General features: G+C 44.5%; 1 protein-coding gene across 8 annotated transcripts in view; it reads right to left on the bottom strand.

Moving 5' to 3' along the window:
* PRRC2B (proline rich coiled-coil 2B) overlaps positions 1-21,144 on the bottom strand; it is a 69,809-nt gene that overhangs the window by 14,291 nt on the left and 34,374 nt on the right. For 4 of the 8 annotated variants that reach the window (XM_073314719.2, XM_073314720.2, XM_073314717.2 and 1 more), the window contains exons 13-23: positions 20,236-20,420; positions 13,816-14,023; positions 12,451-12,673; positions 9,634-11,700; positions 7,286-7,485; positions 6,131-6,276; positions 3,253-3,394; positions 2,476-2,558; positions 1,616-1,807; positions 1,273-1,467; positions 757-843 (exon numbers count right to left, since the gene is read on the bottom strand). In XM_073314719.2, coding sequence (XP_073170820.1) covers positions 757-843; positions 1,273-1,467; positions 1,616-1,807; positions 2,476-2,558; positions 3,253-3,394; positions 6,131-6,276; positions 7,286-7,485; positions 9,634-11,700; positions 12,451-12,673; positions 13,816-14,023; positions 20,236-20,420 — 3,728 coding nt within the window. The remainder of the gene's footprint in view (positions 1-756; positions 844-1,272; positions 1,468-1,615; positions 1,808-2,475; positions 2,559-3,252; positions 3,395-6,130; positions 6,277-7,285; positions 7,486-9,633; positions 11,701-12,450; positions 12,674-13,815; positions 14,024-20,235; positions 20,421-21,144) is intronic. The other 4 variants (XM_073314718.2, XM_073314721.2, XM_073314725.2 and 1 more) reach the window with 4 other exon arrangements.

Here is a 21,144-nt window from a genome sequence, read left to right as displayed (position 1 = left end):
CCCCTGATCTCCATGGAGCTGCACTTGTACTTACACCAGAGCTGAATTTGGTACACAGTAGCACCAGCTGTAAAGAGTGTTTTTCCTTCCACACTGGGTGAACCTATGTAAATAGCAGAGTAAGTCTGCTTATATAAAACACTTGTAAGGAAAAAAATGGCAAACCTCCAAGAAATACAAGGGGCTACAAAATAAAGATTTTTCAGAGGAAGTTTTTTGTTTAAATCACTGAACAACTGAACCGCAAGCAGATACTGGGCTCTCAATCCATTTTCTTTTAACAGTCTGTTCTCCAGTCATCTACCCATTTTATTATGAGCTCTAAAAGCGCATGGAACCTCGCTGGCTAATAGTGAACCACAGAGAGCAGAAGCCAGTGGCAAAGACAACACCCTGAGCACTCTGGCAGCTAGTGGCTAGAACTCCACTTTCCAGGTCCAGCAACAGGACTCTCTAAGCAACTTTGCTGGTCTTCCCCTCCCCCGCAGGTGCCCCAAAGAGGGGAATTTGGTGACCTCTGACATATGCAAGCCTTTTTACTTTACACAGGCTGATGAATGGTGTTTGAGTCACTGTTTAAAGGCTTGGGTGTGTCTGAGCTAACCAGGCACTGATTTTATCAAAAATTTTTGAGAGACAGGGCCTGTATGTTCACTGCTGTTTTTAAACCATGTAAGTGGGTACTACAGCGTTCAACATCAAACCAGTTGCAAATAAATATGTTTTTTTCCATTTCAATAATGAAGATTTACTTACATTACCGGCCAAGGCATCCTGCAGTTTGGTGACAGGGTTAGCTGCAGTACTGGAGACAGAGCCAGGTGGCAAACTAAAGTCAGAGTCCTGAAAAAAGGCAACAAGCACCATTCAAATCCAGGCCCAAGGGCCCCCTGTAAGTTGCTCCTGATTAGTGAACATTTACCTGGATCATGATGATAGAAACTAAAGATTTTCTTTCAGCAAAATTTACTGACGGACAAAAACGAAATAGCTCTCCATACTCAGCGACAGGCATCCCTGATGGCATACACAGGACAACAGGCCTTAATTTCTCCCTTACTGTCCCCACCCCATTCAGGATAATAAATATCTACCAAGACATCTTGAGAACCTGGTTTGTGTCAGTAATGAAATCTATAAGGCAAATCTACAGTGCACGTGCTAGAAGCTTGCCCTAGATAATCCTTCTGGCTTAACCACCTTTTGCATCTCTACAAGCTCACAAGAGGGATTTCAAACCACCAAGAAGATAAAATTAAATTCAATCCTCACTTTAGGATTTACTCCAAATTCAATGGGTGGCACAGGAAGAACTGAGTCCACGTGAATTTCCACCCCATTAACAGGGGGGATATTCCCTTCCAGCCGTTCCGTTCCCTCCGAACCCTTTCTGTTTTTCAGGGAGCGTTCATTGCCGATTGGTCCGGGCTTGTGTTCCTTGTTCTGTCCTGAGCCTTGATCTGAATCCTTGATGGGAAAGCAGAGAGGCTGAGACACAAAGACTGAATAACCCGATCTCTACCTTAAAAATGCTATGAAAAAACAAAAACCCAATTTCACAAGGTCTCTGGTACCAGTCGCTACGTGCTCTGGCTTGGCTGCAAATCCAGATTACCTTTTTATCAGATTGCTTCTGAACTTGCTCCTTCTGGCAGTCAGCTTTTGGGTCCACCAGGCCAGCCCCATTCATCTCCTCTGGTTTGAGGGTGCCATACGGAGAACTGCGCTGAGAGGAGGTAGCGGAAGATTCCCGAGACTCCGCACTCAAGTCAATGCCACTATCCCCCTGGCTGCCTTTAAAACCCTGCTATGCAAAGCACGAAATGTGTTAAAGCCCCAGATTCAAACCCAACTCCACAGGGAGAAATACAACAGCGAGAACGTGTTCCCATTTTCCAACCACAACTATCAAGGAGTAAGTCCTAACCTGCAGTGCCCCTTGCTATTCCAGCTCTAGGCTACCCTGAAGCAGAAACCATCCAGGTCACCAATCCCACTGCAGCTTTAGAACAATGAAAAATGCCCCACGTGGCTACTATGCTGAGACTGCCAAACTCATTTCACTTATGACCCAAACCAGATTTGAACTCCGGTCTCTACAGGTGAAAGGTCACTGCAGCATTCAGAGACATCCACATTACATTACAGCGACACACTTCTCACAGGTGTGAGGCACACAAACACAATTCCACATACTGGGCCATGCTCTGCTCCCAGTTAGGAGTGCAATTCTGAGTTTTACAATGCAGTTACTCTGGATTTACACCTATGTGTAACAGAGCACAATTTGTCCCACCATTTTAGAACAGCACCATGCTTAATCAGAATTGTGGACAGTCAATTTAAAACTGCACAAGGAGAGCTGACAGACCTGCTAAACGCGATAGCAGCAATGAGAAGCGTGAGCCACCTAACATGAATATTTTATATATACACATCACACAACACTTGAACAGTAGATTAGCTGCCCCTTACCTCAGTGGAACTGGATTCAGTGCCATTAAAGGCATTTACAGGCTTGCTCCAGGAATCGCTGCCAGGTGACTGAACAGAGAGGGCTGGAAGAGCAGAGACAAGATTCAGATGCTTGAAATGGAGCATCGAGTACATCATTTATATAGTACTGTGAATTCACATTCTACTTATAAAAACAGGGCAAGACACATTCATTGCCCCAAAATGTTTACACTCAAGGACAGACAGGCTGAGCCAGGGCACTCCAATGCAAGTAAGACAGAGTATGAAGTGAGAGAGGAGGTGGAAAGATTTTCAGGGAGAAGTGAAAGTTAGAAGGATGAAAGGGGGAGGCTTTGCAAAGCACAGTGGGAGAAGGGTACAAAGAAAACAGTCTGGATGAAGGCTCAGGGCCACAGGGAGCAAGAGGATGAGAACGTGGAAGAAATTAGAACCAGGATGTAGATCAGCTAGAATTGTGCAGGGCCTAGAAGATAAGGTCAAGGAGATAGAATTTGATATGGTACAAGAAGAAACCAGGGAAGGGATTTGAACAGAAGGGTGACATGGTCAGAGCAGTGGGAGGATGATGATCTTAACAGCAATGTCTTGTACGCATGAGCCCAGAAGATCTGCTATGTCCCTTTCCCCTCTGGATTCAGGGTGGAATGTAGATGAAGCCCTTCTCCTTCAGGCACGTATGCACACACTCACCCTTCCCCCTCAACATGAAAGGATTCCCAGATCCATAATGATGAAGTGTCCCAGTGCTGGCAAATAATGGAGACCCTCTCTTACCTGGACTATTGCTCTCCCAGATCTCTGTGCCCAGGCTGCTTCCAGATACAGTTACATCGCCTTGCTCCAGGCACATACTGTTCTGCTTCTTTGCAAATCGAGGCGGGATACGAGACTGAAGGACACGTCCTTTGGTTGGTCCCTGAGAGAGAGGTTCAGGCTATAAGACCTGCTACTGATTCAGGTTAACCTGCTGCTGACAGGCTTCTTTTCCAGGCTTTTATTTAGCTCTTGAAGCAGATGTGCCCCCCCTGGAGTTATCCAAGCTTGGGGCTGCCTTTACCAAAACAATCCCAGCAAGGGACACCGTAAGAGGAGACTGCCACAGTGTTTTGTTTCCTGTCTCCAGCTGCTGCTGGGAGGCCCGCTGTGGTGGCACAGCAGGAATGCTGAAGAAGAGCTCTTCAGTATTTATTAAGAACGGCTGGCTTCAGCAGCAGGGAGAAGGACAGGCAAAAAAAAAATTAAACCTCCAACTCAGATTTTTCCTTAATCCTTCCCCAGTCCTGTTGACACAGCAGGATCAATTCACTAGTTCACAGTAAAAAAGAGACTGATAATTCACTGAATCAGACACCAGAGAGGAAACCAGCTGTTAGTTTACCTAGCACATCTCCTTGACACTGCAGGATTGTTCCCTATTGCACATTCACTCAGACTCTTTCTAGCCTAATTTTAAATGCACCAAGGAACTAGGCTTCTACCACATCTCTTGATAACACACCACACTATAGATCTGACTGTCTCAAAGTATTTCCCAGTAACATTTTATTGCTGAATTTAATCCTTCCACTCCTAGTTAGATCCCCATTTATGCTAAAATAAATTCTCCCTCTCCGCAGAATTTACAGTCTTCAAATACTTCTAGATTCATGTCTCCATTGCACCTTTAGTCGTCACTTAGCCAAGCTATACAAAGTTTGCTCCTAAATCTTTCCTCAATTCCTCTAGTCTCCTAAAAAACCAACAAATTTGTTAGAGTTCTCTTCAGTTTGTCTTTCTGGTCAATACTGTGCCCAGAACTGCACACAATATTCCAGGTACAGCTGCACCCCAGGGAAGCTATTCCCTCTCCATCCTATGACATGGTACCTGGGCATACAGAGCCCATAACTGCACTTGTCTTTTCTGCAGAACTCCAGGAATGGGCTGTTCACTTTTAGCATTATTGCTTCCCAGAATTCTTCCTTCTACTGAATAGTTGTGGTTTGGATTATTCCCCTCTCCCATCAAATGTATTAGCCTGAAGTCTTCCAAGCTGAATTTCATTTTGGTGCTTAATGCCCATGTTTCTACTCCTTTTAAGGGATTGGAGAATAGTATTCAAAGGTGGTAAAATATTGAAATACAAGCAAGTCACAGGACACAATGTTGGCCCGAGTTGGTAGTCAGTATAGACCAGGATAAACTGTGTTCTGCATAGCATCACCCTGCAGTTTAATCACAATTAGTTAACACAATACTGAACCCAATTTATCCTGGTCCATATGGACCAATGAGTTATGGTTAGAATCATGTCATTATTCTTCACAATCATGGTCAAACACAATAACGTTTTGTAACATAGACAAACTCCAGGCCCCTTTGTATTTCGGTCCTCACTAGTGTTTGCAATTCCTCCTCATTTAGAGTCACCAAGGAGTTTCATACGGTGCTTGTTTCCAGTTCTAGATGTACTAACTCTCTACAATGGGAGACTGGAGAGATGGTGATGGGAGCAATCAGAGCCTTTCTTCAGTGTATCAGTTTAGATATGTCTCCTCATACTCCACTCCTCAAGAACAGAGTAGTAGAAGGGTCAGAAGGATCCATTGGAACATCATTTACACTGACAGAAGACCCTGACTAACAGTTCAGCCATAGCAATCCAGTCTCAGAACACTGCTTAAGGGTTAATGAGCAGTTAGAAAAGGGACATTTAAGTCCCTAAAAATGGTCTGGCTACAAATTATTATTTTAATCCTGAAACCACCCTTCTGTATGTGTATTTCTGCTGCCTCCTAGCCAGATAAAATCTTACTGTTCAGGAGATAAGTACAAAACCTTAATCTGGGAAAGTGAGCTTTTGTTAGTCAACGCTTGCTGAGAAGCTCTGATCTGGACTTAAGAACTCTACCTTTAAAGAAAGATTGTTCAACTGTCAGCCTAAGAGGAAAACTGGCCTACTCCCACAATTCCCTTATAAGCATTTCCAAATGGAAGAAGAAATGCTCAATTTACCCACCCAGACCTAAGAACATAAGTAAGAACAGCCATACTGAGTCAGACCAATGGTCCATCTAGCCCAGTATCCTGTCTTCCAACAGTGGCCAATGCCAAATGCTTTGGAGGGAATGAATGGAACAGGCAATCTCTGAATGATCCATCCCTTGTGGTCCACTCCTAGTTTCTAGCAATCAGAGGCTGGGGTTGCATACCTGACCATCTTAGCTAAATTGCCCATTGATACACCTATCTCCTCCATGAACTTAACTAATGCTATAGTTTTGGCCTTCACAACATTTCCTGGCAATGAGTTCCACAGGTTGACTGTGTGTTGTGTGAAGTTTTACAAAATCCCTTCTTTGGGTCTGCTCACTCATTTGCATGCCAAGCTGCGTATTAGTAACAAAAGAAACAGCCAGCAAAAGCTTTGGGAGCCAAAGTAAACATAGCAACAGCCAGAAAGCTACAGGATGTTGCTTACAGGCTAACTTCCCCTGTCCAGCTACAAATCACATTTTCTATGCCTAATACTGTGAGGGTTAGTCTAACCACACATGCTGCTACTTTCTCAAAAACGTTCTGAGTGTGTATTTGTGCGCCTCTCCTTCTCAGACCACTGCAGGCTTTACGGGGGATCAGGCTGTGTTCCATATTCCCAACTCCCACTCCTCACCTGGGCAGCTTGTTCTTTCTTCCTACGTTCCTCTTCCAGCAAGCGGCGTTGCTTCTTAGTGAGGACCTCAATGAAGCCTTCTCCTACGATAGAGCCCACTTCATTCTCTTCTGCTGTGCTTGAAACCCGATTGTCAATGATGGCATCTGAACAAGATTTACGGTTTAAAAAGGTTGTTTAAAAATGTATTCCAAAAGGGATCCAAGCTAAGGAGTGAAATAGCTTAGCCAACAGCAACTTAAATTTACTTTAGAAACTAGACAACAGCAGCCTGTTGATATCTACCGGCAGGGTTACTCTGAAGTGCCTTGCATCACTTCTCTCCAATGGAATCTGAGCACACTATCCCTGGCCTCAAGAATAACAGCCTGGGACCGGCAGCCAAAATCTGGGCTTTCCATATGACACCAACGGCATTAACTCTAGAGAATAACCCAGAAACTCCCCCTAATGCTGAATTACATAGCACTGGGTAACATTTTCAAAAGAACCCAAGAGTTAGGAGCCTAAGTCCCATTTTCAAAAGTGACTTAAGTGCTTTTGAAAATTTAACCCACAGTCTTTAAAGTGCTGTACAAGGATTAACTGATTAACCTTTACAACCCACCCCTGAAGGATTATTAACCCTGAGGTTAAGTGACTTGCCTAAGGCCACAGAGAGCCAGTATCAGAACCAGGGTTGGAACTCAGTTGACTTTCAGTCCTGAGCTCAGATCACACTCCTCTGCTTTAGATGGCTATGGTTTCTCAACTTCTCTCCAACCAACCAGACTATTTTTTACTCTTGACTTGAGATAGACTGTAACGCTGTGTAGAGAGAGACATTTCTATAAGCACTCCCCTAACTCTTCCCACAGAAGAAATGTTAAAGGGACACCAACATCAAGTTTGGCTCAAAACTGGGTCTTAATGAAAACATTAAAAGCTTTTGCAAATACTTAAGATGAGTAGAAATGTTTCCATAATATTTTTTGGTCAATTCCACCAGAAATTTGTTGTTATAAATAAATGGAGAGAAAAGAATAAACCTGACATTTAAAATGACTTCAGTTTGAATCATGCTTGGTGTTACCAGTAACAGAAAGGAAGACATTGGAATGTGATGTTTAACTGGATAGCATCCCTTTAAGGAGACAAACTAAATTAGACACTTACTTCCATAATTCAACTCGAACTGTGACATGGTCTCTCCCTTTTCACTTGGTCTCTGGGCTGTGGATTTAGGCTCTTTTTCCTGCTTTTTACCTGGCCCCTCAGCACTCTCTGAGCTGGTGCACGATGATCTCTCTAGGCTGTAAACAGAGTGGCTGCTCCCACTTTTGGCGTTACCCAGGCCCCCACCTTCTTCTGGAGATCTGAGAGAAAAGGAGAGAAGGGGATTAGGTTCAAAAGGACAAGGCAGGTAGGGGGGGAAAACACAAATGGGTTAGCTTCTCCTAACTACGTTTTTAACCAAGCTGGGCAACCTGCACTTTTCCCTTCCCCAAGCCCCCCCCACTCTCAATTGATGTAGATGCTGCTTTAGAGCAAAAGCCTGATTATGAGAACACTGTTGTGGGAAATGGGATGGAAACAAAACAACAGCATTTGCAATGGTGAACTGCACATGGTTTGTACTCTTAGCTTGTCTCACAGGAAGATTTACAGGCCTATCTCTCTCTCTCTCTGTGTGCTCGTGCTACCAATGTCTACTACCCTTGTACAAAAGCTTTAAAGTTTCCTTGAATTCTCTTTACAATAAATGCATATTTTCCAGCAGGGTCAGCTAGGTGGCTGAGAGGGAAAGGGAGGCAAGAAAGAGAGAAACACGGAGCCAAAAAATGCCTCTTCCAAATTATTTTTCTGGGCAATTCTTCACATCTCTGACCATCAGGCTACACATCATTCCCTACAGCTCAACTGACAAGGGGCACTGGGAAGCTGAAGAGAAGAAGTGCAGAGGATTAGCAGCACGATAGGGAGAAAAAAAAATCTGGTTTAAAAAGCAGCAATATTTAGCAGCACATCTGTCTCCCCCTCCCACTTTCCCTCACTTCTCTTTTCACCTGAGTACAGTTCCCACCACACATGCAGTCCCTTTTACTAGTATCTCAGCATAACCATTATTCTGTAATTATGGAGCAACTTGCTAATAATTAGCCAGGGGGAAAAAACAATCAAGTAGTGTCATCAAAGCATGAATTATCTACTTCAGGGTTCTCAAACTGTGGGTCGGGACGCAAAGTGGGTTGCGACCCCATTTTAATAGAGTCACCAGGGCTAGACTTGGTGGGGCCCAGGGCCAAAGCTGAAGTCGAAAGGCTAAAGCCCTGGGAGGCAGGGCTCAGGTTTCGGCTTTGGCCCTTCTGCCTGGGGTGGTGGGGCTCGAGCTTTGGCTTTGCACAGGCCCCACGGCCTGGGGTGGCAGGGCTCGGGTGGGCTCAGGCTTCAGTCCCCCCTGTCCTAGGGTCATGCAGTAATTTTAGTTGTCAGAAAGGAGTCACGGTGCAATGAAGTTTGAGAACCGCTGGTCTACTTCAAAGCTTTAATTCCAATACAATGCATCTGTTCAATCTTCAGGAGGCCTGTATTTCCAAAGCTATTGCTAAGAAAAAGAGATCACATAGGAATTGCCAGACTGGAGGTCTATCTGGTCCAGTATCCTGTCTCCAACAATGGCCACCACCAGATGTTTCAGAGGAAGGTGCAAGGAACCTCCTAATCCCCAGAAGACTTTGGTTTAAACCCAAGTAAGTATTCACGGGAGTATTCTGACCAGCGGGTCCATACCATGCAGCACTCGTTTCTCTGAAAGGAGTGCTGCCTTCCATTCATCGCCAAGCAGCAACAATGGTTTTGAAAAAGTCTATTCAAGCATAGCTAGACCCAGGAACTCCCCACACTGCGCACAAGCCACAGCTACTGCAGTGCATCAAGAAAAGCTTTGAAGTAGAGAAATCTACTTAAATAAATGACATTTCACCTCTGCATTCCCATCAGGTTATTCCAGAGGAAACAAGCCTTCCCAACTTTCCACCACTGCCAGGCCATACCCCAGCTGGGATTCACTGGAGGAGGGTTGGAGAATTTGGAGTCTGTGACCAAGATGTCTCTGTTAACCCTCTAGCACTTGAATTGATGGGATGGCACAAGCGTGATCTGCCGTTGCATTATAGGATTTAAAGAGGTTAAAGAAGGGTGGCAGCTCAGGCAGCACAGCCATTACCAACCACTCTTCTGAAACAAAGACAAGCTGGAACTCCCCCCACAAGTAGTGTTCTAGCAAAGGCATCAGAGGTGCAGCAGGCTCAAAATGTATATACATGTTTGTGAAGCCAATGACCACCACACAGATGGATAACTGGTGCTAAAAGTCATCTGTGTGTGATGAAAGGAAGCACAGCCAACAGCCAACATCTCTGCATGAGTCAACCCCTTCTTGCCTGCAAGTCCAGTTTGCCACAGGGATATTTGCATGACACGCATGCACAGAGCACCTGTTGTACGTCAGACTTTGAGTTTACCTTTTGCTTTTCATTGGCATCCCATTCTGCTGGCTCTCAAACCGGGAAGCAGCTCCTCCACTGGCCCTTACCAATTGCTCCCCAAACCCTGCTGGTTCAGCCTTACGGCTCTGTCTGTCCATAAGGGGCCTCTGGCTTGAGAAACTCCTTTTTGCCAATTCTCTCTTCTCTCCCAAGCTGCCACTGGCAAGGCTGCCATCCAGCTGCACTTCACTCTCCAAAACACCGTCACGCCTCTCCCGCCTCTCACTGAAGTCACTGCTTTCGGACGCTGTCTCCCACTCCTCATTGGCATGATCTGACGAGTTCTGATAGGACAGCTCAGGAGACCTCTGGCCAGAGACACCGTTCTTCTCCACCGTGGTCAGCTTGGGTCTCCCAGGCCACTGGCTGGGCAACAGGCTGGTTCCACCTTCCTCGGGGTTCCACTGGCCGACAGATTCTCTCTCTTGTCTCAGGCGCCTGAACCGGGGTGGCTTGTCTTGACGAGGGGGACGCCGCCTCCTGAATGGCCTGTTTTCTATGTTCTCTTGATCTGCAGTGTAATCCTCCTGGAACAAGGGCCTTCGGTTGTCAATGTGATTCTCCTCAAAACCCCGGCCAGTGAAGGAGTCCACGTGCTTGTAAGAATCTTGGATATAGTCCCTGTCAGACTGTCGCCTGATCCCAAAAGTGTCTGATGAAGGGCAGTGGCTGTACTCCTGCCATGTGGTTCCCCCGCTTCTGCCCTGCCACTGAGAAGGCTCCTTTGCCATGAAGCCTCTTCGCCCGTACCCAGAGTTGCTCAGTCGTGGGGGCAGCGACCTCCCAAAGGCTCTCGGGGCCCTCACCTTGGCATCCAGGCTGCTGTGATCATCAGAGTAGATTTTATTGGACCGCCAAGAATCTTTGAAGTCTCCCTTCTTCAGGTCACTCTCCTCCCTCTCTAGGAGACAGCTTTCATTGCTGTTTTCAGAACCCCTCTGCCGGCGTCGCTTGGGGAGCTCCTCGTACTCAGAACCTTCACTATGTGTCTCGCTAGCAATCCTACGCCTGGGCTTGCCCCTCGGGAAGTCTTCCGGCTGATTGAACTCCCGCAGGCCCCGCCCTCTGCTGCTTCTTTGGTTGTTATAGACGCCCCTGCCACCAACAGCAGTGCCACGGCCTCTGAAAGTGAACTCTCTAAAGCCTCTGCCTCTCCCTCGGCCTTGGCCTCTCCCACCAAAGGCTTGCTCCTCATCGATAAAGATCCAGTTGTTTCTTTTTGTGGGAGGGAGGTCATTAGACTCTCTGGAAAGCTTATTCTCCCATGCCCTTTCAGTCTTCTCCTCCTCTTCCTCCTCCTCCTCCTCTTCCTCCTGAGATTTCTCAGCATCTTGGGAGAAGCTAGCTTGGGAAGAACCCTTTTCGTCCAGCAGGTAATGAGTGGACTTTAGCAAGGTTGATGAATCTTCTGTATCATTCTCCACCTTATAGACAGGTGCTTTCTCTTTTGCTGGATGGGAGATCTCTTCTCCTTCTAGTTTAATCTTCTCCTGCTCTTTCTCCTTCTCCTCAACCTTGAGGGCTTTCAGGACTGGTTTTTTAATTGGGCCTGATCTCCGGGTCCTCCCCATTTGCTCCTGGTGCTGATTGTTGGTGTTTCTGTTCTCAGGAGCCCAATCCGTCCCTTCAGCAGGTTGCTTGCTGGCAGCACCTTCTTTCTTCCATGGGTCAGCACTAAATGACTGCTCGTCCCTGGGCACTTCTTCATCCGCCTCTGCTGCAGCCTCCAAGGATTTCTGATCATGGTTGATGTCCCAACCATTATACTCAGGTTTTTTATCGGCTTGTATAAAGTCAGACTCCAGGGGAGAACACCGTAAGCTTGCATGGCGGGTGCCAGAAATGCATGCATCCTGCACGGCCTCCTGGTGCTGAAACAAAAGATCCTGGCCTATTCTTTGAGAAGATATACTGCTGTCAAAGTCAGCTTGGGCCTTCTTGTCAAAAGTGTTTAAGTACTCCTCCCCTCTCTCCTCAAAGAGATCTCGCTGGGCATTTATGCCCTCTGACCTTCCAGATGAGGCAGAGTAAGAGCTGTCACTCCTGAAAAGGAACCAGAACAAAGTCAGTCAGTCAGTCAATGAGATTGAAGCACAGCTCCAGGTCCCCAGGCTGAACACAGTAAAAATAAAGAAATAAATGCAGTTTAGTTTTCTACTTTAAATCATGACAGATCAAGCCTGTAAAATTCACTGCTGGATTTATGGATCTGCCATGGCCCCTGTCTGCAATACCCGGTCAGACAGAGCTGATGAACAAAACTAAGTGGTTTCTGCACAGAAAATAAAAACAAGGGAGGTATAGTCAGGAACTGAATGTGAATTCAGCCTCCAATCTTTGTAGTGATTTCAAAATTAGCAGCTTGATTCAGAGTCGTCAGAGTGGTAAGGACCAATGATTAAAAAATGAAATAAAATAAAAGTGAGACACCCATGAGTTAGCCAGAATTTTTGACAGCTGTCTACATAAGCAAAAACTGTCTCTCCCCACTGAGGCAGCTCCTGCAAAGCCTCAGAGCAGAAAGGTAAGGTGCAATGAGAATCAGTTAATGTCTCTTTAGTTTTTAAAGTTATAAAGCTTTGATTACACATACTGGATGTAATCTTCTTATATGCAAGAACTCAATGGTGTTTTAGTCTATCACTACACAGTACCAGCACTCAAGGGAACACAGGTAACCAAAAATACCTTCTCCTGCTCTTAAGTCTTATGGATAACCCCAAACCCACTCTTCAAGGGAAGAGGAGCTTCCAGCACAGCGTGCATGGCAGAATGGCATGGTTTTGCCCTCACCTGGTATGCAGTCCCTCCACGCTCATGTTCTCAGTCTGTTTTTGATGTGGTAATGGGTACCCTTTGTTCTGCAGGGATGCGTAGCTTTCCTGGCCCCACACTGAGGCAGGGTCCATTGAGGCAGCTTTCCTTTCCTGCTGCAGCGATGGCTGGCAGTTCTGCTCTTCAGACCTACAGCCACTCCCATTGATGGAGTCCTGCTGAATCATGGGCTTCATGATTCCTGAACAGAAGAAAGAATTCAAACCGTAACACTAGAGGCGCACAGCCAAGCAGAAGTTTACAGCCTTAGGGCAGGTCATCTCGCCCTCTCTCCTGGATGGTAGATGAATGCACCCATGGAAACCTCCTTTTAAAAAAGAAAACCGAGATCAAGAGATATATAAAGAGGAAAGCAACTGCCTCAGAATGAAAGGGAAGCAAGGATCCCTAGGGCCACTATTTAGAGCGGCTTTCATAGCCAAGCCTAAGCGTAGCAATACAGAACTTCACTGGCTTGGGAGCAAGGAGCGGAAAGAGGGGGTAAGAAATACAAAATAACCACAAACATAAGGCACTGGTTTACTCATCCTACTGTTTACATGCCCATCTCTGGCAGATTAAATATAGAATTAACAAGTGCTAGGAGCATATAACCTGAGGCAGGACTTTTTGGCTTGTCGTACCTTTCTTTAGGAGATCTAATAAGGTTTTGTGAGTAAAACCATCTCCAGCCCACCGTTTCCCATCCTTCTCTACCACACCAGACCCTTCCCCTCCATTCCTGCGGGGGGTCTCTCCCTGCTATGAAATGAGAGCCCCCAGGCAGCACATGACTACATGTGGAGGTATTCTTAGGCATTCCCTATCCCACCCCAAACTCCAAGTACACATCCTAGTGCTGCCCATTCATCAGTCCCCTACCTCCCTTTTGACTCTTCCCAAACCATGGAGAGGGTCAACAACAGAAAGCAAGGATGAGAAGTCTAGGCCAAGGTAAGGTTGGGTAATGCAGAAGACAGGATTTCAGGACGGCAAAGCAAATTGGGATAGCTCCACCCTCTCCAGGGGTCCTAAATTGCATCTCAGTAGCCAAAAACCCACCCTTTTGTCTGGCACAGCACTCCTTTGTGGCCTGAAACCTTAGAAAAGTGATCAGTCCTCAAGGCATTATACACCTGGGGACTAGTCAGAACCCAAAAGAACGTAGCTTGCTCTTTGCAATTAATTTTTCCAGGTTACTGAACGTAAAGGTCCTATCAACTCTCAGTCTCATGAATCCAAGTTCTAGGGAAAAGGCCATAGATATGGTCCGGAAACTGAGTCAGGATAGCACCAGAGAGTAAGAAAGCACAGAAAAAAAAACAAAAAACCCAACAACTTTACCTGAAGGATGAAGGGCCGAAGGGTAAAAATCCACAGGTGTGCGGCCCTGAGCCATACGAGGGTCCATGTAAGACGGCATCATCATCCAGCGAGGATCAAAGCCAAGCATCTGAGGGTGTGGCGGGTAGAACGTACGCTGAGGATGGGAATGGGACGGTGGAGGATAGACCTGCTGTTGCTGCCAGTGCTGCATCTTATACAGCTGCTCCTGGGTAGGCAGAAAAATGAGACAGGTTAGCACAGACCTCAAACATTTGAATATAGCAGGCCATGAATCATGAGTGCATTTTCTTTGGCCTAGGCCAGCTTGCACACAAGCTTGCACTGTAAACTCAAAAGAACCAAAGAACGTAGCATCTTTCCGCCTTGGGTAGGAGCAACAACAGATGTGGGCAGTTCACTACCAGGTTTGATAGGGAGCAGCCTGTGTTTCTTTAGATGCACACGTCAGCTCACGCTGAATTGATCTCTTCTTCTCTCAAGTATTCCTGATGCTGCTAGGTCAGAGCATTACATTTCACAGCAACACATTGGATACACAGGAGATTTTTAACAGCATTTTTCTCTCAAACATAATTTATTAATCTGGTTCAAATACTGTAGATGCTACTTCTCACTGGAGGAAATTTGATCACTTGATATTTAGTGCATATAGATAATACTATTAATACTAAAACTTATTAACCAGAGAGATTACATTAAAAGGGAAATAAGTTCAGTTAAGAGAACATTAAAATCTTTTAGTATTTCCTATGTATTATTCTGAGAGATGAAGCAACCATGAGGTCATCCTATTCTATTACCCTGACAGGGCAGGATACAATCCCCTGATAAAGGAACATAACATATATTTATCCGATTTAACATATGATCTTAGCCAAAAGTCCAGGTAGAAACTACACACAGAAGGAATTTTATATTCTGAGAAAAACCTTCAAAATGTAAAAAAAACAATTAAAACAAGTTATATTTATTCGTCAAATTTGACTCAATTTAAAAACAAAACCAAAAATTATATTTACAAAGTTTACCAGATGCTGCAAATGTTTATTAAAAGGTCAGCTCCCTTCTCTCACTGAACCCCTCATTGAAATCATCATGGAGTGTTTGTCACAGTATAAGAGTTTCCACTACAGCTTAGTATCCCAGAGCAAGATTACAACTTCTCTGCAGGATCCAGCATTAGGAGAAGAGAGGCTGGGAGGGACAACAACAAAAGCAATATGTATTTAAAGAGACAAATCTCTTTAATAATAAGCATCAGGAACATGGACACCAGCTAAGTAAGTTGTTTTTCTACAATGTGCTCTCAATTCCAAGTATGCTTAAGTGTGAAAGGCCTTTAAAAGATACCAAACACTACAATCTTGGGAATCTTTGCTTCTTGCTACTCAAATCATCAACAAGGAGAACATCAAAGGGAGCCTAACATTTCACTTAAACAGACTCCCTGATAACAAAGGCACTGAAGACTTCAGTTCATTTGTTCTAAACTAAATGACTAATACCAGGCAACCCGAGTCAGGATAATGGACAAAGTGACCCATCCCACAGCTGCAATAAAATCAGGCCACATCAAAGAGTTACATTTGAAAAGAGAGAACTTATTTCCCCTAGAAGCTAAGCCACTCCACCAACCTTACATGTAGGCCATTTCAGCAACCGCATTTAGCCATTCTGTGGGATTCACACCATACTTCACTAGCCACAACTAACACCATATGTGCTATGCATACGACTGAATTATCCACTATAAAGACAAAAGTACTTTGGAAATATTGTCTAAATGACAGAGATGGAACCTTCCAGGCTAGCCAGTGCATTCTATTTCCTCCATGGAGACAACCAGATGAGAAAGAAACAAGTCACAAAGCCCTAAAGTTCTGACCCTGACACAACACCACGGCAACAGGGAATGCCTTGCTCACCATTCAAATCTGTCACACTGCAGGAGAGAGATAAGGTGGGTGAGGTAATATCTTTTATCGGACCAACCTCTGTTAGCGAAAGAGAGAAGATCTGGAGTTACACAGAGCTCATCTTCAGATCTGGGAAAGGTACTTAGTGTCACTGCAATGGAGTCAGCTTCTCGTTCCAGCTCACAGCATGAGCTGCGTATTGGGAGACTCTGCAGAAGGAATGAATCCTCTTCTTCGAGCCCATGAAGCGAAGCAAAGCAAGGCTGCAGTAGCCACTGTGACTTCCATATAGCTAGGGAATGGAATGGTCTGGGAACCTACGTAGTCATGGCCCTGCTTTTAACATGACTGCACCTAAATACCCTTTGAACTCTGGTCTCATTCTTCATATTGTTTTTATAATTCAAAAAGGAGGCCAGCCAAATAGTTTAGGCCCAGGAGTTAGGCCCTGATTAAGGTTGCACTGAACCAAATACAAACAGAAAAGACAGGATATTTTAAACAACAAAATAAAATAGGTGTTGGCATTTTAACAGCCATATATAAATAAATTTGAGCAGTTATTGTGGTGATTTTCCATATGAATATTACCCCCCTAAGGGCTTGATCTTGAAAATATTTCCATCCATCTTTGGTCTTGTCTTCACTAATGCGTTCACTTCAAGTGCTGCTCCTAATCTGACTCCCATCCGCAAACAAGAATCTCTAGCTAGAGTTAAGTGATGCTCTCTACACTCGAGCTAGCTAGCCTGTCAGGAGATACAGGTGGAAGCTTGAGTGCTCGAGCTAGGAACACAGGGGGGATACAGCTACTCTTTGCTGCATATCTGATCACTCTGTGTTGCTGTTCTGAGGTGTGGTTACTCTCACTTAAGTTAGGCTGCCCAAGTGTGGATAACCTGAGCCAAATCTGCAGTGAAAACAAGCCTGTAGGGCTTTATATTGCTGTCCATCACCATTGTACTGTATCCATCTGTTGTCTCTTGTCTTATACTTAGTCTGTAAGCCCCCTGGGGCAGGGACCGTCTTTGTGTTCTGTGGTTCGTACAGAGCCTAGTATAATGGGGTCCAGTAATACAAATAATAAATAGGAGTAGTATTTGAGCACCTTCCATGTAAAATCAATAGCAAAGTGCCCAGTGAACTTAAAGGAACCACCGGCACTTCTCCCTTTTCACAAAATAAAAACCTCTTCTTAGGGTATGAATTTTAAGATTGTATTAATTTCTTTTTTATTGCTGTTGGTAGGGGTTAGGGGCTGAAAAGCATGTCAGTGCTGTGAACGATTCCTACCAGGAATAATGCTGACATCTGACTTCTATGGGGACCACCTACTGGAAGTAAGCAAAGTACTACACCCAGCATGAAGTGTTTGCAGGAGAAGCTGGTTGAGGTTTAAAAGCTGCTTTCTTCCCGCCTTAGTGAGGAAGTAACCAAACAGGAAAGATGACTGTTCTTAGCTTTACATTTATCTATTGCACTGGAATCTTGAAAAAAAAATTAACAAAATAAAGTTTATGGCAGCAGGTTGTATCCTCATTTTTGACTGCAACATCCCTAATGGAATAGCAAGCAGTACAAAGAGATGAGAACCACAAGTGAAACTAACCTATTTATACTAGCCACACAAAAGTTGAAAAATAAAGCAAGACTTTTAAAAAAAATATTCTTCCAGTGGTAATAATTCAAGATGTTATTGGTATGACAGGGAGGACATTTAGAAATATTGGATTTTGAGCTTGACAGCCTCCATTTTATATAAAGTAATTGTAGCAACCGTTAGTGCTGAATCTTTTGAGTCTCCAAAATACCTATCTACCACAATAATAATTATGGGGTAACATGGCACTGAAGAGTAATTATTAAAACCCCAAGCTAAACAACAGGGCTATATTAATTTAGTTATATAATTAGGCTTGGCAGAATTCAATTTTTATTTTTTAATAATTTTGATGGAAAAACATCAATGTTGATATTAAGCATTTTTTCAATTTTTATCAAATTAAATTTGCATAGTCACAAGAAATTATGAGGGCATCAGACAATTACTGAATGACAGCAGATGAGATTCAAAAAGTAAAAAGCTTTATAACCGTTAAAACACAAAATTGTCAACATAATGTTAAAATATCCTTAAGCTGGTTCTCAGTCATTTTTCTTACCTTTCCTATCTGTACATTTCACATATTGTATATTTTCTTGCCAGTTTGTGTGTGTGTTGTGTGTTTGTGTACGGTGAAATCAATTTTTACCGAGATTTACCAATAAAAATATAATCCTTCCAAGCCCAGATATAATTTACCCTTTTTGCAACCATAGATGCTCCCCCTGAGACCGATGCACAAATGGCTACGCTGAGAAGGATTACAACAAACACCTAATCATACCAAGCCTGGATGCATTCTTGTAGTGCTTTTCACACAGAAGTGGCTAGCAACAGCTATAAAGGAGAGGTGGGGAAATCATAGTTATAGACCAATCCAGACTGGGCAGGGCACTGATGAACATTCTGTAATGAAATAAAAACTTAAAACCAACTACACGCTTAAAATTCAAACAAATAAGGTTCACTGAAGGAGCCAATACAGGACAAAAGGGATGGGGGCGGAGTAATAGAAGGCAGGTAGCAGGCAAGCTGAAAACACCATCTTTACACAGAACAGGGAGGAGGTGGACTGAGACACATTCCAGTTCCACACCCCTGAAACCTATTTGAGGCAGGGCATAATCACCTGCCAACCAAAGATGCAACAGTGGGCTCTTCTAGTAGGCAGTTAGCTGACCACACCCTCCAGAACAGGGTACAGAGCGAGGGACTCTCAGTAGATGTACTGCATATTAGAGTCCAAGTCTACTAAGAAAATAAACCTATTGCACAAGGGTCTGCCCCCCCTGCAGCCTCCTTTATTTCCCCTTCCATGCATGCCTGGGCCTGTTAGCACCCACCCATTCCCTAGGGAGCGGAGATATCGCTGACATACATCTTGGTTAGTGGGAGTTAGGGGAGATGTTCACAAAAGGCCTGATCCAGCAAAGTGCTAAGCACACTTTGATCCCACTGGAGGCAATGGAAGCCAAGGGTGAAAAGCACCATGCTGGATCAGGCCCACAGTGGCAGCACTGCATGGATATGAGAAGACCCCACTGCTGCACCTTTAATTTTGGCCATGGGAAGAGGAACCCACCCCTGTGTATTTGATTCAGATGATCCTGGCAACAATCTTACAACCCAGAGCTCCGTTTTAAAAACTACATAACCCTAAATTGATACTGCCAGGAGGCAACAAGACAAATTTAGCATACAAGCCAACACTTCACACATCACTGTATAGTACTATTCTTTAAAGTGAATGGCAGAGACAAAGGGGCAAATCCTGCTCTCCCACCCACAGAAGCCTGTAGATGTAGGACTGGAAAACATGTCTTACAGTGAAAGGCTCAAGGAGCTCATTTTATTTAGGTTTCAGAGTGGTTTAGTCTGTATCAGCAAAAACAAGGAGGAGTCCTTGTGGCACCTCAGAGACTAACACATTTATTTGGGCATAAGCTTTCGTGGGCTAGAACCCACTTCATCAGATGCATGGAGTGGAAAATACAGGAGCAGGTATAAATACATGAAAAGATGGGAGTTGCCTTACCAAGTGTGTGGTCAATCTAACGAGACAATTCAATTAACAGCAGAATACCGAGGGAGGAAAAATAACTTTTGTGGTGGTAATGAGAGTGGCCCATTTCAAACAGTTGACAAGAAGGTGTGAGTAACAGAAAGGGGAAATTAGTTTGGGGGAAATTAGGTTTAAGTTTTGTAATGACCTGTTTAGTTTAACAAAGAGAAGGTTACGGGGTGACTTGATCACAGACTGTAGTACCTACACGAGGAACAAAAATTTCATAATAATGGGCTTTTCAATCTAGCAGATAAAGGTCTAAAATATCCAATGGCTGGAAGTTGAAGCTAGGCTCATTCGACTAGAAATAAGGCTTTATTTATTTATTTTAAACAGTGAGGGTAATTAACCACTGGAACAATTTTCCAAGGGTTGTGATGGATTCTCCATCATTGGAAATTTTACATTAAGACTAATCAGGAAAAGTCCCATGGACTGCAGGATGTCATACTAGAACTAGATAATCACAATGGTCTCTTCCAGCCTTATAATCTCAGAAGCTACAAACAAGGGCATGAAAGATGTGTGCAGTCTACTATAATCTCAGAAGCTACAAACAAGGGCATGAAAGATGTGTGCAGTCTACACAGAAAGTCTATGTCTCCAAGTACAGTTCCGTAGGGGATTCTTGTGTCCAAGCATGCCGCAGAGCAGAGCTGGGAGGAAGATTCTTGTTTCCCACCCCTTGGACCTCCCTAGCACAAAGCCTGATTACTTGGTGCTGAGCATAAGATTTGGCCCCAAATAAACAACAATATTTGAAGGGGGGGGAAGAGAGAGAGTGTGTGTGTGTTTGGGGAGGCGGGGGAAGGAGGAGCTCTCAGACCTCTTACCTGTTGCTGCTGCTGCCTCTGGAATCTTGGAGGAAGTGATTTCTGGTATTTGTTGAACTCTTGTGCTGGGGATGTGACTTCTCTAATCTCCTCCTCACTGCTGCTTTGGGCAGCTACAGTTGTGACTGTGGTTTCCTCTTCTAGATAACCAACAGAGACATCCTGTGCATGAAATTCAGAAGTAGCTGGGGGGGATGAAAACAAGATTCGATTCAGTTCTGCTGCCCACAAGAATAGCCCACATTATAAAGCAGCTAGCTTAGGCTACCTGTGAGAACACTGCACATACATTGTGATTGTATTACACAGGTGAACTCGCCATTCCACTCTCATTATTATGCTCTACCATACGTACAGTATTTCAGCTGCTATCTTCCTTAGACTGCCCTAAAGATCATTCCATTTTCTTTGCTCTGCCCACACATCCGTCCTACCGAGACCTTCCAATGCTACATTATCCTTCTGACCAAGGAGAAATGAACAATAATCCATTTTGAGCCCAATGCCACGCCTTATATTGGCCACAAGGGTCATTTTAATGACAAGGCACTTGCCCTCTGCCCTTATGATTCAAATACACTTTTTAGAATTTTTTAACCCTTGGTGGAGCAAGAGGCAGAGCTCTTGAGCACAGATCTCCTGCAGGACGCACAGGACACTGCCACTAATCATCCAGTTGGCCTTTCCACATTAACTAAATGAGGAGTCAATGCTGACACTGGGAGTCAAGATCCCCTATTCCGTGCATTAATTTTTATGCAGGAGATTATAACCCCTTCATCATTATTTAAGTTACACTAGCAACCAGAGGCCCCTGTCACGACAGAGCCCCACTGCACGCACACACAGCAAGTGCCCACACTGCCCCTAAAAGCGTATGTGCTAAGGCCCCAATCCTACACATACACT

The sequence above is a fragment of the Lepidochelys kempii genome, chromosome 16, assembly GCF_965140285.1.
Source record: "Lepidochelys kempii isolate rLepKem1 chromosome 16, rLepKem1.hap1, whole genome shotgun sequence".
Taxonomy (NCBI): Eukaryota; Metazoa; Chordata; order Testudines; family Cheloniidae; genus Lepidochelys; species Lepidochelys kempii.
This window is presented reverse-complemented; position numbering and strand designations above follow the sequence as displayed.